Raw genomic sequence first — 18974 nt, forward strand, 5'->3', positions numbered from 1 at the left:
ACGAAAGTTCAGTCGTCCGAAATCCTGCCTTGCTGTATACGGTCTATTACCAATCCCTCCCCAACGCTGAACGACAACATTTTGTTTGCTTTATTGGTTAAGGGGAAAAGTGATTAGGGCGCCGCCGAACGTCGTTTAATGCGCGTGACAGGGCGAAGGAGGCTATCTTTATATAAACCGGCGTTTTATTTAGACATCTAAATAGCCTTCATTCCCGGAAGATGAGGAGTGAAAGACAAATAGCTCCTTGGAAACGGGCGTGGTGATGTCATCGAAGTGCGTCTTAGGACGGGAAGGTCCTCTAAACATGCAGGAGATGTGTGCAAGTCTGGTGTAGGCTGGGAAGTTGGCCATGCTGAGGAGTTGGGGCTTGGGGGAAAAGAGCAGAGCAGAGAGAGTGAGGGGAGTTGGTTTCTCTTCAGAGACCTCCCTGTAGTATTGTCCTTGAGGGCTAGGGGCTCAGCCATGGTGTGGTTCCCATCACAGAGGCTTTTCCCAGCTGTAAGGGGCATGTGCAGCTTTTCAGGTCAGAGACTTTCTTTCCTTCTAAAGATGAGTTTCCGTAATCCCGAAGACACTCGTGTTAGGCACACGCTTCTGTACTGTGTGCTCTCTAGGTTCTGGTTCACATTTCTGTCTCCTCCACGGACTACTTTATTTAACATAAAACCCCAAAAAGGACTTTTGTGGTATCATAAAAACTAACAAATCTATCGCATCATAAGATTTCATGGGTATTGGCTTATGCTTTAATACATATGTTGGTGTTTTCGGTGGCACAATGCTACTTTTTGGCTGCAGCAGGCTAGCACTGGAATTTTTTGCCTAGTATCTCTAACTGGGTTACTTACCCAGTTTAAATATGCCTGCTTACTATAAGATAGAGAATCACCAGAAATCCCTCTTACTTTAACTAGGAGTTTTCATACAGTGCCTAAGGACAAGAATTTAAATTAGAATGACTAGCAGTGCTTCACCTTTAAGTTTTTGACTGTGAAGCTTTATTTTCAAAAACTAGTCATTTTGCCAAAGATTGCAAGATGGAATCAAAAGTAATGCAGAATTTCTGTAATCAAAATCTCATTTATTTTGAAGCTGGTTGAAATCTCAGTTTACTATGGCCATGAGACATGAAAAATTAGGCACATTTAAGTACTATTGACTTAAATGGTGAGGTAAAAGTCTAAGCATTTTTCATTTAACAATAAAGTATCTTTAAAATACTGAACTTTAGTTGGTCATGCTTCTTCTGTGTAGCCTTGTGTCTATTGAACTAACTTGTGTATTAAAAAGCACTTAAATGTACGTTTACCTGAAGGTTTTGATTGTCCTTCAGGCATTTCATATAAATGAGCAGTTACTTTTGAAATTGTCAATTCTCAGTCTATATTTATCTGTATATTTGTGCAGCTATATAAAATGAAATAAAAAATTTAACCAGTCCTGAAAAGGTTTCTGTACCTTAATGTGTACTGTCAGCCATTTGGAGAAAATCAATCAAGCTCTTGCATACATTTTCAAAGGATTGATTTTTAATAAATTATGTGTTAGTAAAAATACTCATATACTTTTTTTAAGGTGTTAAATATAATTTCAAATTCCCACTCTACTGTGGAAGCTTACTGGGTGACCTTGGCTTAGTCACACGCTCTCCACTTAACCTTCACAGGATTGTTGTGAGGATAAGAATGATGTTGTAAGCCACTCTGGGCTCCTACTGGGGAGAAAAGTGGATTTAAAAATAGAAGCATATCACAAGATTAGAAAGCATATGAAAAGAAAAATATTTTACAACATTTTGATGTACTTTAACTACTCTTTGGGATAGAATACAAGGACAAAACTATTTGCAATGCAATCAAGTGAATGTCATTTACAAAGAATAGCCCTGACATAACATTCCCTGAGATTAGGCTACAAAGCTGTAATCTTTTATAGACACTTAACCTGAAAGTTAAGTCCCATGGGATTCAATTGAACTTCCTTCTGAATAAACATTCCTAGAATTAGGTTGCAAGTCTGAGAACCTTTTTGGGAGTACTATTGAACTTAGTGGGATTTGTGCCTGAATAAACATGGGTAGAAACAGACTGCATAGTGTACCAATAAATACCTAAGACTCCATATCAATTTATATTTAAATGTGCATTCTGATCCTATGCATGTTTACTCAGAATTAAGTCTACTGAGGTGACTAGGATATACTCTTGGATTGCAGCCCTAAATGTGTTGATTGGAAAATAGTTAAATATGCTTAACTATGAGGTACATTGTCACTAAAGGTTGTAATCTCACACATACACAAATTCTGAGGACTTGCTTATTTATGTTAGGTATATACAACACCAGGCTAGAAACCTACAATCCTAGGCACCCTGGGAATTAACAAAATAAGTCCCGTTGAAGTGGCATTTCTAGTAGCTGTCATTTCTACTAATATCAGTGGAGGCAGAGCACAATTCTATGTGCATTTACTCAGAAATATGTTGGGGTTATGATCCCAGGTACATAAAATTGCATCTGATCCTGTGCAGAGTTAGATGCACCTAAAATCACTGGAATGAATGAGTCAGTATACTCAGCTGCATATTAATACAGCTAACCTCCTCTGGTTTGTATCTGTACCAAAGTACAATTATATATAGTCACTGAGTTATCGACTTGTGATTTTAGCAATTCATTCAAATGTAAAATTTTCGGCATTAGTAATGAAGAAAATTATTTATTTCAACTAAGTCTGTGAGTCTCAGAACACTGTTGATAAATTTCCAGTTTATCTTAGTAAAGTCTTTGTTGGCTAAGTACCTAAAGAATCGAGTTGAACAATTGTGTAATGTTAAATGGAAATCCTATTCATTTTTAATAAAAGTCTGCCTTTGTTTTACAAAATGAAGTTAGAGTACTGCCATTCTAAAATAAACATTAGTGAAAATGTAGCAGAGCTTGGATCCACCAGGGACTCCCACTGATGGAAGAGATTTTTGTCTGAGTGAGACTTCCCCACCTCCCTGTTAATACCTCCCCCCAATGCTCCTGCCGGGGGAAAGGAGTCACTCAGGAATAGCTTGGGGAAGGGAGTTGGAGGTCTGCAGCCAAAGGGCAGGGGATCAGCAAAAATTGCCCCTCCCCTCTTCACAGAAATCACTCTGCTGGATCCAATCCACTTTTCTTGTATTCCTCTTTCTCTCCCTATGTTGTTTTTAATCAACAGTATTAGCCTCTCCTTCATATTGAATGTCATTGGAAGCAACCCTAAACATGTCTACTTGGAAGTAAGTTCCATTTTATCCAATGGGGCTTATTCCCAGGAAAGTGCTCTCAGGGTGGCACCTCTAGTTTTGGAAGAAAGAATAGTTAGCAGGATAAGCACAAAAATATGCAATATTTTGATTCTGTTATTCTAGTCATGTTATGAGATGTCAGATAGCTGTATAGTCATATTGATATTACAATAAATGTCATTATCAAGACATTTCCTGTCCTTGATAATGGAAATAAATGTTCAGACAGAAACAGCCTTAAACTGTTTTGTCTTTTCTCAATATCAGAGAGATTTCTTTTGCTGCCTGTTTGTAAATAATCCGAAGCGTTAATCTTGCCCATAAATTTGGCTATCAAGAATATATGCCCTGTTTTGTTAATGCCGAAGTACTGATTTTTGACATTACATTTTATCATAAGCTGTTGAAATATTGGAGATTTATCTTTGGAAGCAAGGTGAGACTTGGCAACATTGCTTTGTAAAAGCTAGGAAGAGAAAGATCTCTCAGCGTGACATAATTCAGATGTTTTCTTTTAGCCTGCAAGTTCTGCTTCCTTCGAAAACTGTCCATTGAGCCTGTTCAGCAGAAGAAGATTCCAAATCGGTACCTTGGCCAACCCAGCCCCTTCACACACCCACACCTGCTCAAACCAGGTGAGGATCCTTAGACAGTAATTAGTAACTGGGGAACTTTCTATATGAAGAAGTAATTTGTAAAGGCAGTGAACTGTACATAGAGGGATTCTTACTCATGACTTTCTTATTTTGCAGCTCAGGAGGGCTGCTGTGTGCAAAAGTGACACGTGAACCAAGCAGTGACAGATGTAGTCTGCAGCCATTTCTGTGACTGCAGCAGCAGGGAAAAGAAATCTACAGTAGTTGCAGCTGCCAATACCTGTGCTCTCTTGGCTCACGTGGTACATTTGTAAATTAGGCCTAGTTCAACTGTGTTTCCATCCTAAGCAGAATCAGATTATTCTATTACATTCTTCTGCTGAAGTCAATGGGCTTAAAAAGATGTAACTCATGTTTTTACCAGGAGTTTTGTTACTGTGAGAAAAGAGGAATTTGTTCAGCCATGCTTTCTTGTTGTTCTTCCATTTTCTACCGAAAGCCATTATCATTTTCCTAAACACTTTTATTCATAAACACTTGCATTTCTTATGGTATTATTTGCTTCTTTCTCCAATCATGCAGCCTGTCCCCGTGAATTCACAGAGATTGCTGAATAATGTGTGCAGCATTGATAATATTTATATATTATTTTATTTCAACTTTCTATTACACACAGTAATAAAGAGTATTGTGAGGGCATTTTAATATCTAACATTTATTGTGGTATAAATTTACATAAACCAGAGCCCACTTCAGCAGATGCATGAAAAGTTACATTCAGGTGTCAGAAAGTTTTGTACAAAAGCTACACACAGCAGAAATATGGATGTGGGAGAGACAGGGACATATTGCAAAAAGAGGTCAGAAAGCCCAGTTCCCGGGACAAGCATTTCTTCAACTTTGTATTGGATTTTTGGTGATGTTATGTCTTTGCAGATTTGCATTTATACACCCTATGGCATTGTTTGTTGAAATGTCCTTGATATTGACTGTACTAATCTCACACTATGTAATCTACCTTGAATCTCAGTGAGAAAAACAGACTATAAATGACATGAATAAATAATAAATAAATTGGATATTATTTACAAGGTGATCTTGTATACCTCCATGCCATGAAAAGCTTCAGCTCTCCATAATTAAAAGGACAGAACATTTTTCTCCAGACATTTTAACCCAAATTGAGTCCCAATATTAAGAGTTCTCCCCCCCACATCCACACAGTGGGTAAAAAAATCCCTATATTTTGTCTTGACCAGGAATCGCACAAGTGTGTATTTATGTGCATATATAATATTTTTAGTCATACAACAGGTGTATGAAAAAGATGAGACTAGATTTCAGGTGGTGAGTTGGATCCCTGAAAAATTAAAATATAATTGGATAGTTGAATTAGCCACATAGTTGTCTCCAAGCTACAAAATGAGCTGTTTCTCTTCTTGCTTAACTGTTAACATGATTCTCTCATAATACGTTATAAAGAAAGGGAATTTTCAAACTAGAATATAACAATACAAAATTGAAATATTAGAGGTTTTTTTAAAGTTTAAAAATAATGGCTTAAAATGCTATCAGTGCCAAGTTACATCCTTCTAAGTCCACTGAAGTCAATGAATTTAGAAGGGTGCAACTCTGCTTAGGATGGCCCCTGTAACAGCATGATATAATTAAACTTCTCTGGAAAGTAGGTTTGCCAGCTGGAGTAGAGAAAAATGTTCCTTTAACAGAGGTTTAAAGTGTGGAAATGGGCAATTGAAATTTTTCATAGCATATAAGTGGGTAACATCCAATTGAGCCTTGATTAAAGGGGTAGGACATATTTTCTCCAGGCGGTATTAATTTCAGTGGCACTTATTTCCCTGTAAGTATGCACAGGATAAATCATAAAGCTGTACCTAAATATAATAATAATAATAATAATAATAATAATAATATGTTTATTGCTTTTCCGGCCGAAGCCATAAGCCATACAAACACCAACAAAATATGAACTGTACACTTGAACATACCCAATTCACATAGACATAACTCGTCATTATCACTTTAAACTATCTAAACTCATGAAAATCTTGTTTCTTTATCACCGTGGCTAAAAAGGAAGCCACTATAGCAGAGGTTTGATTGTCAGGAAAGTTATCAGACAATAACACTGAGAACCTAAATATTTACTTCAGTAAGATTTATGATTGAATTAACTAAGTGCAGGACTGCCTTTAGATTATACCAAGTACATACCTGTTTTGCAGTTTATCACCTCCTTTGTCTTCAGTTCAGCTTCACTGAAATTGTCTTGTTTTCTGTACTTTGCATTCTTTGCAGATAAAATGTGATTGAAAGATTAATCTGCAGTTTCCAGACAGAGAATTTTTCCATAGATTCTCTAGGTACATAGCTTCTAACACTGACAATAGTCCACTTTGTCATTCTTTGAACTTGCTGTTTCTGGTTAAAACAGTCAGATATCCCATTGGAACCTTTAAATGGGTGCAAACAACACCTCTGCCTTCTGTTCAATGTCCAGAAGCTATAAAAGTGTAGTATTTCTAGTGGGTTAAAGTTTATCTCTTTTTCTTCTCTCACATTATCATCTGTTTTCACAGTTAGAAGACTAATACTGTTATCTCACTTTAGTCTGCCTCTGAAACTCATGAAGGAGTTCAAGTTTGCCGTATACTATATTTGCCTAAATGTTAATAATGCACAAGTTAGTTTATCTAAAACTAAATTTTCTTCTTCCATGTGACAGACGAATTAGCTGGGGATGTCAAGAGATAGGAGGAGGAAATAATGATAATGAATAGAAAAGAGGGGTGTAAAATGAAAAGGAGACTACAGCTGAGAGGATAACATGCTGAAGAAGAGCAAAATTTGAATCCAGACAGGCTACCCACCTGAAATTATGCTGAAGAAAGAAAATATGAGTATAATTGCAAAGTTCAACTTCAGCAGCATTTTCTGAAATAGGAATTTTTTAATTTTCTGTTCACAGGGGAAGTAACACCAGGGTTGTCACAAGTGGAATACTCTCTCCGTAGACACAAGTTGATGGCCCGGATACAGCAAGAGGTGCCTGGGATGGACCACACGGTGATTCTGCTATCCAATCCTACGTACTACATGAGCAATGATATTCCATACACCTTCCACCAGGACACTAATTTCCTGTATCTGTGTGGGTTCCAGGAGCCTGACAGCATTTTAGTGCTGCAGAGCCTGCCTGGCAAACCGTTGCCATCCCACAAAGCTCTGCTGTTTGTCCCTCGGAGGGACCCAAGTAGAGAACTATGGGATGGACCACGGTCTGGTACTGATGGGGCAGTAGCTCTCACAGGTGTGGATGAAGGATATACCATAGAGGAGTTTAGACATCTGGTGGCTAAATTGAAAGGTAAGACAAAGGAGATGAGGATTCAAAGTAGTGTGAGATTTGGCAGGGCCTCTTAGTAGTTGAACCTAGATCAAGAGCATTCATCTCTAACTCCATAGTTGCAATTTCATAGAATCATAGAGTTGGAAGGGCCTTAAAGACCATCAAGTCCAACCCCCTGCCCAGTGCAGGAACAGCACTCCTCACTCCTTAATAGAGAAATATTTGAGAAAAGTTATATAGTCAACATTGCAAGTGGTCCTTTGCCTATATAATAGCTTGTGTGTGGGTCAGAGATCTTTACTCAAACAATGGGAGAATAACAGAAATGACTACTGCAGAAATGGTCTTTCATTCTAAGGAGAAAACTTAATTATTGTCTGTAGTTCACAGCAGTGTTTCCCAACTTGTGGGTCAGGACCCAAAAGTGGGTTATGAAGCCTCTGAAAGTGGGTCGCAGACCAGCCATCCCTAATGGTTGCTCCTACCCTTTGCACCCTTCTCTTTCTCTCCTCTCCTTCCTTTTTAGCTGCTCACATTCTTGCCTTCCCCCTCCCCCTTTGCAACAATAATGAGGGGGGAACACTGTCTGGCAATAGATAGAAGAAGGGAGGGGGGAAGGTTGGAAAGTGGGTAGAAACTGTTCAGTGTATGGAAAAGTGAGACGAGGAGAGAAAGGTGTGTGTGAGCATAGGTTATGTCCTGGTGCTGCTCCTTCAGCAGCCCAACCTTTTGCTCAGCCCGTACCATGCCTCCCTGCCCCTCTACCTGCTGTGGGAGATTTACTGCACTACTTGCCACCTACCTCTTTGCCAACATCGGCTATCTTCCTGCATCTACTCAACACTGTCCCCCCTCCCCCCACACACACACATCTTCTCAGTCTCTCGGGACATCACTGAAAGGATCACCCTATGAAGTAAATTTGGACTCATGAGTCACCATACTAAAAAGGTTGGTAACCACTGCTTCACAGGATCCCTCTTTCTGAGAAGTGACCATGAGGGAGGAGTAATACACCCATATGATGTTTGTACGGCAAACTGCTCAACTCATTCTATTATAGGAATTTTTGGTGTGTTAAAAAATCCTTCTACAATATGTGATCCAAAGACCTATCAATGAAAGCAGAAAATACATTTACTTATATTGAGGAAACAGATTCATCTCCATGGATATAGGAATTTTGTAGGTGAACTATCTTTTCTCAGTTTATATTTGGTTTATACATGTAGCTTCTTTTTTAAGGAAACGTTTGTTGGATAAAAAAATAGTTTTAGCAGTAGTAGTCATGATATTTTTCAGGCAAATTTACAAAATATAAACTATACTACAAAGGCAAAATAGGATTGTCTGAGAATTAATTCCCTCATCTCTTCGAAGGATATCACTAATACTCAATAAGACTGGAATGTTATCAAAAATTTGGTGAAGGGACCTTTTCAGTTCCTCATTCAAACTATCATATTCATGAATAACTTGCAAATTCTGGATCGATCCAGTGATCTGAAGGTTGAAGGACTGCAGGCAGATCTTTGCCATGTTCCCTTCCCCCATAACTCCCTTTTGACTGCAGGAAAATTTAATCCCAGGGTTGCAGAGCCCACGTGGACTAATAGCCACAGGGGTTGGGAGGGTTGCACTGAGGAGGGGAAAGGAGGCAAAATCTTCCCTTCTCCCTCTTCTGTGAGTGCAGCTATACTGACCGAAAAGGAAGGAGGGGTAATTTCATTACCTTCCTCTGTGCAGCCCCTGATGTGGCTATTTGTCCTCATATGTCCTATGATTCCACAAATCGGAAGGGATTGCTGGAAAGAAGGCAATGTAGCAAAGATCTGCAAGCTGTCAGATCATTCGACCCAGCTCTCTGAAATCCTGAAAGATACATTTCATTATGCAAATTAATCAGTTTCTGCTGTGTTGCACAGATGAGTCTACAGTGGTTTGGTATGATTTTGCCAAGCCAGTACATCCACAGCTCCATTCTGACTACCTTCTACACCTGGCTGAAGTCAAAGCTAGAAGCAAGAATCGTATTCGAGCCATACGGCACCTAGTGCAAAGCCTACGGCTGGTCAAATCCTCTGCAGAGATTGAAAGAATGAAGACTGCTGGAAAAGTCACATCACAGGTATTGAACAATGCAAGCCCATGCCAATTCAGCACCAATCTGTGTTAATACTCAGAAGCGCCGGCTTAAAGTGTGCCATACAGAAGGGACCATTAATAGATTATTGGTTCATGAGTATTGTTACATATATTCGCTACATATAGTTCCATAGCACAATGCTAATGAGATTAGTTTCCTTTGGATGAGAGAGCACTTGGAGCATTTGCAGTGTTTACAAACAGGTAAATAGAGCACAACTGGAAGTAGAGAGGCACTCCTCCAAGACAGCAGATCCGTTACTGTAGATCAGATCCCAGAAATGAAAAGAAGCCCTATACCACAAGCAGCTTCACTATCAGTCTGCTCTACATCCCTCTCCCCCATCTCTTACACACACACACACACACACACAAAACACTGCAAAGCACTCTCACATCCACATCAGTCTGGCTGATTATAAGGCAGGTGCTTATCTGTGTGTGTTGCAACTTACTCTTCTCTTGTTTTATTCATAAATTGTCAGATATGAAAGAATTTGAGTCAGTCTTTGAAAAGAAATCTTGATAAATTGCATGTTGATTCTGATTTTTCTGATGCAGAATATTGTAAGAGTGAGAAATAATACTTTATTACCTTTATCTTGCATATTTGAATGTTTGATGCCTTTACTTGAATATTTGGACTTGGATTGCATACATAAAAGAGACATTCCTTGGCCTCACAACGTTCTTCACCAGAAGCTTTTGTTGCTGCTTTTTCACAGGCATTCATAGAAACAATGTTTGCCAGCAAAGCTCCAGTGGATGAAGCATTTCTGTATGCTAAGGTATATGTCTTTTTGGTCTGTGGAAGATGCATCAATGTACATTTATTATTTATTACAATATTTGTATTCCACTCTGTGTGGATCCTTCTTCCTGAGGGATCTCTTGTAGCAAATTACAGTTGTCAAACTAGTTAAAATATATTAAATAACAGGAAAAGGAACTTTAAAAAAAATTAACCCAACAATAAAGTTGGTTTTAAAACATCAGATCACTCATACAAAAACCTGCCAAAATATCTCTTCCCACAGAGAGAGGAAATAGCTTAGCCGCATGTTAGTGTGAGCCTATAATGGGGCATCATAAAAACCCATTTGAATAATGGTCTTCTGGAAGACTAACAAGGAAAATATGCCCATGAGGACCACAGTTGGAGCAGCCAGAGAGAAAGCCCTGTTCTGTGTAACCCGTCATTGAAATTTATAAGGCAGGTGAACACAAATTAGGGCCTTCCCAGAAGATCTGGGTAGACATACTGGAGAAGGCAGTCTTTGGAAGTGCTCAGATCTGCAACATTTGAAGCCAGTGAAGCCATGTGCTCAGGTTGGCTGGCCTTTTTTTCAAATAATGTTTTGGAGCATTTGAAATTTCCAAGAACTTTTCAAAGGCACACCTTTAGTTTTACAATTTTTCTTTCAGTCAGCAGGGAATGAGTACATGTGGGCAGATTACACCTTCCCAGAATTCACTGCTGCTGGTATACCAGCCTAAATTGGTAAAAGGCACTCTTACTTTATTTATTTTGTACCCCACGTGTCTCCCCAATAGGGATCCAAAGTGACTTACAACATTCTCCATTTTATTCTCACAACAACCATGTGAGGTAGGTTAGTTCAAGAGTGTGTGACTGGCCCAAGGTCACCCAGCAAGCTTCCATGGCAGATTGGGGATTTGAACCTGGGTCTCCCAGATCGTACTCCAACATTCAAATCACTACCCCATGCTGATTGTTGGCCTTGGCTGCCACCTGGCCGTCCAGAAGCAATGCCTGATTTTTGCATTGAACTGGGATCTTATATCTTCTTTCTGCTTGCACTCCTCTTCCTATAATCCAGAGGCAATCCTCCACTGCAGAGCATGTTTCTTCTGGTGCTAATTAGTTTTACTTATGCAAGACCAATGTCTTTCAAGGACCTGAAAAGTGCCTATCATAATAGTGGTATACTCTGCAGCAGAGGATTGCTGACTAGAAAGAAGGTATAGGATCCATGGCAAAACTTTCCATGTGAACCAGCCATAAAAGGTTAACAGATGTCTTTGCTCTGCTTCGCTGATTATGCATCTTTCCCAAAACATTTGCTTCAAAAGGATACAGGGTATGGAACTGAGATTAACAGAGCAATCCTAAAAAAGGTTACTCCAGTGGGCTTAGACTGAAGTAACTCTTTTTAGGATTGTGCTGTAATACAGACCTAATAAATTGCTTAAAATGGTGTATGCGCTAATAAAAAAGCAAGGATTATTTTTCATACACTCATTCATGCACAGGCATTTATGTATACTCAAGTATATGTATTCTCTCTCATATGTGTTTGGCTGTGCCAGTATACAACAGAATGCATAGAACTAGAAGTATATCATCCCTCAATAAGGAACACATTAGCTAGAATCAGGATAGAGCCTGTCATTAAAAAGCTGTTTATTTTGATTCAGAGCACCTCCCTAATTCTCTGTACTGCTTTTACCTTCTGCAAGACGTATTTTGACTGACTGACTAATAATGCCATCCTAAGAACATTTTTCTGGAAGTAACTCCATTGAATAGACTGCTTAGGACCACTCTGTTAGGAATACCTAGTTGTAGAAATAGGCCCAAATCAAAATCAACGTGGAAATACATAAATGCAATCAATAGGATTGCCAAGGGCCAGATGTGGAAATCAGTTAATGAGTTCCAAGATGTTTTCTTTGTCCACACTTACCTCATCCCCTTGCTGTCTCATAGAAGATCGAACCTGACTTTTTGGGTTCATCTTCTATAGAGTGATTGTTTTACTTATTTCATTTATCACAGCTGTATCTTTCCTCCAAATAGCTTAGGACAATCTATATATAGTTACTCTGTTTTTCCTCACAACCTGTGTGAAATAAGTTAGGTTTAGACAGGCCTGATGCCAGCCGGGGGGCAGGGTTCATGATTGAGTAGGTATTTGAACCTAGATCACCTTTGTAGAAGTCCTCTCCTTTGTATTTATGTCTGGGCTGCTGAACTGTATACAAGCCGACAGAGACATTACACAGGAACTGTGTATTTCTGTACCTGAATTAATAAATTCGCTAATTTCTGACTTAATTATTCCAGTTTGAATTTGAGTGTCGTGCTCGTGGTGCTGACATTTTGGCTTATCCCCCGGTGGTTGCTGGTGGCAACAGATCCAATACTTTGCATTATGTAAAAAACAACCAGCTCATCAAGGTAACTAAATAAGAGTCTAACATTTCTTGTCGTAACCTGTTGATGCTACACCGCTATAGGACACTTGTGAACTTAAACTGAAGGTACAGCCACAGAATAGCTGCCGTGGGAGGCAGAACCAGACACACATACAGAAGATGTCCAAATGTAGGGGTAGAAGAAGGGTAACTTAAAAAAAAACCTCTGGAAAAGAGTAATAAGAGGGAATAAAACCAATACTATGGTAGCAGCTGCCACTGAAGCATTTTTTAAAATATGCATAGCCAATCAGATCTCCAGTAGCTAATCAGATTTCCTGTTTTAGCAAAAGCCCCACTTGGCCCCACCCACTTAAAAAAAAATTCCTGGCAAGCACCAGGAAAGGTGTCAGTGGACGCTATGATGCCCATGGGTGCCATGTTGAGGACCCATGTCATTGCAGGGGTGCCAACAACAAAAAAGGAGTGAAAAACAACAACTCTGCAAACCAAGAGTAACCAAGGAGGTTGGCACAACAGAAATAAATATATATCAAATTATTGAAAATAACTAAAAATATAAATTAAAAACACCGGTATAAAATTTAATACATAGATTAGATTAAAAGCATCATATTGTTGTACATATATGTACTAAAACCTTGTATATATATGAAATAAAATCATTAATATACAAATATAATAGTACAACTTATAGCCATATGTACAAAACCCATAAAACCAGATGCGTTTCAGCTTCAGTGGTACATAAATATCAAACACCCCATCAATAAAATGCCTAAATAAAACATACATGGCCTAGCACATACTGAACACTGAGATGAATTTTTTTTTTAAATGGAGTGAATTCCTTAGAATTCTACCCATGAGCAGCATGAAAAGAAGTCAGGGTACTGAAACATAATAAGAGTAGTACTTCCTTTGTCCATAAATCTTATAGCCAGGTCAAGAATGTAAAATTCAAGATAGAGTGCTGGATATGGACAAAATATTTTTGTTCCAATGCAGAGCCTATAACATTTGGAATACTCCTACATGCATTGATTTGTGGTGAGAGGAGCAGAGATGTATTTCTTTGCATGCCCTGACCTGGATAACCCAGGCAAACCTGATCTCATCAGATCTCAGAAGCTGAGCAGGGTCAGCCTTGGTTAGTAATTGGATGGGAGATCTCCAGTGAAGACCAAGGTTGCTGAGGCTGGCAATGGCAAACCACCTCTGTTAGGCTCTTGCCTTGAAAACCCCAGCACAGATCATCATATGTCAGCTATGACTTTATGGTACTTTTCCCCACCTCTACATTTCTGTACAAAATGTCTGTGTGAAAAACACCAAAACAATGCATACTCCCACCTGAATGACCTCTCTTGAATTAGCCCTATGTTTGTTTGCCTTTGTTCATGTGAATGCAGGGCTGAGGTGTGATATTTTATTTTACAGTCACTTCTCAGTGGTCCGTTTCCTCAAAAGCAGATATTCTCTCTCCCAAGTCCCTTTTTAAAAGAGACTGGAGAATGCACCACTTGACGCCTGTCAGTCTCTAAAGTCATGAAGCTTTTTAACAGCTGACTAATAATCAGTAGAAAAGGGGAGGCTTCTGTGAGGGAGGGGGATCTCTCCTGTTTACTTTACTTGGGAGGAAGGAGGGATATAGGAATGATAATGAACAGCTGAAGCCCTCCAGCACAGGGGAACCTCCTCATTGCAAGAGAGCAGGTGTTCTCTTTCTTGGGTGGGAATCAAATCTTGAAACAAATTCATTTATCTCCACTGTTCTCTTCTGGAACTTAAGCACTCTGTTCACAGCTGTTCCACAGTGGATTTTGAGGTTCACCAGAACAACTGAGTCTTTTGTATGCACCCTGTCCAGTTGAGCTCAACTGTCTCAGAGATCATAGACAGATTAAAAAGGGTATGATTGAAACAGATGCCAGAAGACCTGAGTGTAAAGTGGGACCTCCAACAGATTATTCTTGTTAAACTCCAAAAGCAACAAAATATTTAAAAGAAGCCTGAACATATTAATGTGGACTTTTTCATTCACTTAATGTCAAAAATTGGGCCTTATGCTACAAACGGTCTCTGGTTTTAAGCTACTCCTAGAAAAAGAGAACCCCCACCTAAACCGTTAAGGTGAGCACAAATAGGCTGTGTGTAATAGGTGAAATCTTTAATAAGCAATCTTGTTTATTTCTCATGTCATTGCATATAGGCCATGTTATAAGGAGCTTGATTATCTTTTTCCACTAGGCAATAGGTTATTCAGGCTGAAAAATATTCTCTTTATTTTCTATCTGGGGTTCAGTGAAACTATTGAATATTAAGGGATATTGTCTGGTCATTTTCTTTGTTCCAGGATGGAGAAATGGTTTTACTGGATGGGGGATGCGAGTCTTCCTGTTACGTCAGTGACATCACTCGCACATGGCCCATCAATGGCAGGTAGGTTCTGTTCCCAGCAGGGGAGATTTCATGTGCTGTGATTAAGAGGGTATTGAAACTGCATTGCCTTCACTCATCGGGAGCAGCTCAGAGGAGGGAGGGGGAGACCAAGAGTAATTGCAATAAATCTGTGATTCATTTGCTTTTGTTTTAAAGTGGCTCTTTTCATCATTGTTACTCCTCCATTCGACTGCATTTCCAAGGGTTTTCAAGCAGAGTTAAGCAGAGTTACACCCTTCTAAATCTATCAAAGTCATTGGGCATAGAGGGATATAACTCTGCTTAGGACTACAATGTTAAATTTCTTGTACTAATAATCTCTTACCTCATTTGCTCCACACTATCCAGTGTGTATAGAATGGCTTGGAACGGTGGTGATGCAGAGTCACTCTGTACATTTAGAAATATCACATTGTACGAAACCATTTCAGAATGCAATGGGTAAATCAGTTGATTGAATCCCCCTCCTCAAAAAAAAAAAAGATAGCCAGTTTGAGGAAATTGGCAGTTCAATAGAAAGTGTTCTTGCCTAGCCTTCTCCCTGGCATACTAATTTTTTATGTACAGAATGTTTTTGACATGGAGTAAAGTAAAGGTAAAGGTAGTCCCCTGTGCAAGCACCAAGTCATTACTGACCCATGGCGGGACATCGTATCACATTTTCTTGGCAGACTTTTTATGGGGTAGTTTGCCATTGCCTTCCCCAGTCATCTACACTTTACCCCCAGGAAACTGGGTACTCATTTTACCAACCTCGGAAGGATGGAAGGCTGAGTCGACTTTGAGCTGGCTACCTGAACCTGGCTTCTGCCAGGATCAAACAGGTCGTGAGCAGAGCTTGGACTGCAGTACTGCAGCTTACCACTCTGTACCACGGGGCTCTTCTGACATGGGGGGAACATTCAGAAAGATGTTCCTGCACCTTCATTCCAAAGTGGAATCAAAACAAGCCAAATGGGCCAAAAATCTTGGTCAAACCCTTTAATTAACGTCTCTCCTTTCTGCTTAAATGTGGTGATCTGCATTTTCTTTTCATTGTCAGATTCACGGGTCCCCAGGCAGAGCTGTACCAGGCAGTACTAGAAGTGCAGAAATCCTGCCTGAGGCTTTGCTCTCCTGGTGTAAGCCTAGAGAACATATACAGTTTCATGCTGACCATGATTGGACAGAAGCTGAAAGATCTGGGGATCCTACAGAAGAGTGCCACTGAGAACCACCTCTTCAAGGTACTTGGCCTCTTTTTAGCTACTTGGTCAGCTTCTTTTCTCTATCAAAGAAAAAATAGTCCACAGGGACATGAAAACAGACAATTCTATCTGTGATATGCTGGCCCTGTACCTATATGGTTGCCCAAAGGTTTTTTAACATGGTTGCAGTTTTAAGCAAAATGTGTCCTGTAAAAACCAAGGGCTGATGGCAGTACCTCTTTCACTCAGCAGATGGCAGACCACTTAGGCATGCAGCTGTTTTAAGAGAAGTCTCAATTTAGAGGGGTGTGGGGAATAGGAGGGAGGGACTGTTCTAACTTGTCCGTGAGATCCTTAAGCAATACTTCCAGACTGTTAGGAGAGAAGTGCTTCATTTTGTGGTGGTTTTGAGAGGGTTTTTTTTGGTGGGGAGGGGGATGTTGTTCTGATGAAATGACTGTTCTGGGTGTGTATGTTTGTGGCTTACTTTGATTCTCTGTGAGTTATGTATTGCCAAATATAACAGGTGTGTTATCTTTTCTTCGACAGAAAGGTTCAGATGATACTTCAGTCCAGATTATTCCCACTTTATTATAACAAGTCCCTAAAATATTGTAGGGCTCAGACTTTGCACCACTGTGGCAGGTATTTTTAAGTTAAACTTCCTTCCAGTGTTGGGATAAAAGTTGTTTACAATGAAGGATGCCATATTCAAAGTACAATATGATCCCAAGATTTGGATCAGGACAAATCTTCCCTTTATAAATAAAAATAAGTGAATGAGCTGTAAGGATAGAATCAAATTCTGGACTTAATCTAAACCCTCCTTTAAATGTGGAGCCTATTTCCTTATCAGGCATAAGAGGAGAGTGGCAATGTTTCCAACATCAAGAAATTCAACAGACTAGAATTGCTATCATGAGGAGCAGATTTACCTGAATGTAAGATTAGAACGATAGAGGAAGGTTACCTGCATGTGTGTATGTGCACACATCTGCAAATAAAGCAGAAGAGTAAATGTGCCACAAACAAGTGAGGCTCAGAATTTGGCCAACCTGTCTTTTATTCCAGCACCTGACAAAGAAATTAGGAGGACAAAGCAGAAGAGAGGAAGCTTGAAAAAATATTATTGTGTAGCGTTAGTGCCATCAAGAATTCTTCCCCACTTCCATGGAGGCATTCCGACGCAGAGCAGCCATTACCTACCTTTAGCACCATACAGATATCTCCCTGAGTTTCCACTTCACATCACTCAGATCCAACTCAGACATCATATGAAAGTCAACAACATGACTTGAACAGCTCCATGGGGCCCCGGGATGCCCATGGCCCCTGGAATTTTGTCCTCCTACCCCTCCTTTCCCTATTCTAAGGACATAAGGACCACATATGATTTTACTCCTAGACTGATCAGTTTGGAATACCCTTTGGTTTGGTGCAAATGATTATTCACGTTAGTTAGCAACCGCATATCAGCCATATATGTTTACACAAAAAAGAGGATAAAAATAATCCAGAGAATTTGTATGACTTGTGAGCTATAGATAGAGTTGATGGATTTGTGATCCCTAAATGGGAGTATGTGTGAAATCAAACCCATTGGGTTCTATATTGGCTTCTAGACGGATAAAATGGTTACTAATACAGGAGGTAGCATTGACTGTTTACCTCTTCATCCCAATCACATAGAAGGAAACCAGTGTCTCATATGAGCCACAGCTCCTGCACCCACCTTACACCCATCCCACAATGGTGGTTCTCCCACATTGGTAGTGACTCAGCTGCCATTCTTTGAGACAACACAGGGAGAAGATTGTTGGGAGTATTGCTTTGCATAGGGAGGACAGGAGTCAGTGCACTTGCTTTCCTCCTATGGGAGGAATTGATCATCACTGCCACTGCCTGTGTTGGTTAGTGGAAGAAGACAGTGATCCCGGACAAATCCCTCTTTAAGACATTATTGTATGAATTAGGTCTTGGAATCCTGAGAATAAGAATTGCCTCACTGATTCATACAAGTGATCTATCAGTACTTTGTTTGTCTAAAACCTGTTACCTGAGAAGGACCCCCAAGATTTTGTATCATAACTTGAAATTAACATCTGCTTCTTTCCAAATGATTGCAGAGATAAACTGGAAATACATGTTTGTTGAAGCTCAGAAGCAAATGAAAAGAATTCCAGATTTTGTTTTTTTAAGTCTCATGATCTCCTGACCTTCTCTTGAGGGAGTGAATAATGAGCAGAATCAGGCATTGTGTTGCTCAATCTGACTAGAAAGCATTAAACTGTGGTTTGGAATTAGGATTTTTTAAAAATATAAGACAAGTCTTGAAGGATCAGAGGATTGGTCCATCTAGTCTAGCATCCTGTCTCACACAGTAGCCAACCAGTTATTCTTCAGGACTAACAACAAGGAATAGGGGCCGAGGCCTTCCTCCAATGTTACTTCCTAGCACCGGTTTTCAGAGGTTTACTGCCCGTGAACGTGGAGGTTCCTTTTAGTCACCATTTCCTCCATGAACCTGTCTGATCCCCTTTTAAAGCCATTTATGCTTTTGCCACTACTACATCCACTTGCACTGAATTCAGCATTTTAATCAGTCATTCAATAAACAGGTACTTCTTTTTGTCTGTCCTGAATCTGTTGCCCATCATCTTCATGGAGTGCTCCCTGAGTTCTAGTAATTTGGAAAGTATCCACTTTTTGTGCCTTGCATAATTTTATAAACTTCTGTCATGTCCTCCCTTAGTCATATTTTTCCCCAGTACCA

The 18974-nt window shown here is 39.6% G+C and overlaps 1 protein-coding gene across 2 annotated transcripts in view; it reads left to right on the forward strand.

The window, feature by feature from the left end:
• Positions 1-332: 332 nt before the first annotated feature.
• Positions 333-18974, forward strand: part of XPNPEP3 (X-prolyl aminopeptidase 3) — a 30351-nt gene continuing 11709 nt past the window's right edge. Inside the window, exons 1-8 of one of the 2 annotated variants that reach the window (XM_054988515.1) lie at positions 333-526; positions 3800-3916; positions 6867-7265; positions 9173-9375; positions 10118-10180; positions 12481-12594; positions 14929-15014; positions 16057-16240. In XM_054988515.1, coding sequence (XP_054844490.1) covers positions 466-526; positions 3800-3916; positions 6867-7265; positions 9173-9375; positions 10118-10180; positions 12481-12594; positions 14929-15014; positions 16057-16240 — 1227 coding nt within the window. In that variant the 5' untranslated portion in view covers positions 333-465. The remainder of the gene's footprint in view (positions 527-3799; positions 3917-6866; positions 7266-9172; positions 9376-10117; positions 10181-12480; positions 12595-14928; positions 15015-16056; positions 16241-18974) is intronic. The other variant, XM_054988514.1, reaches the window with a different exon arrangement.

Source organism: Eublepharis macularius, chromosome 9 (genome assembly GCF_028583425.1).
Source record: "Eublepharis macularius isolate TG4126 chromosome 9, MPM_Emac_v1.0, whole genome shotgun sequence".
NCBI lineage: Eukaryota > Metazoa > Chordata > Lepidosauria > Squamata > Eublepharidae > Eublepharis > Eublepharis macularius.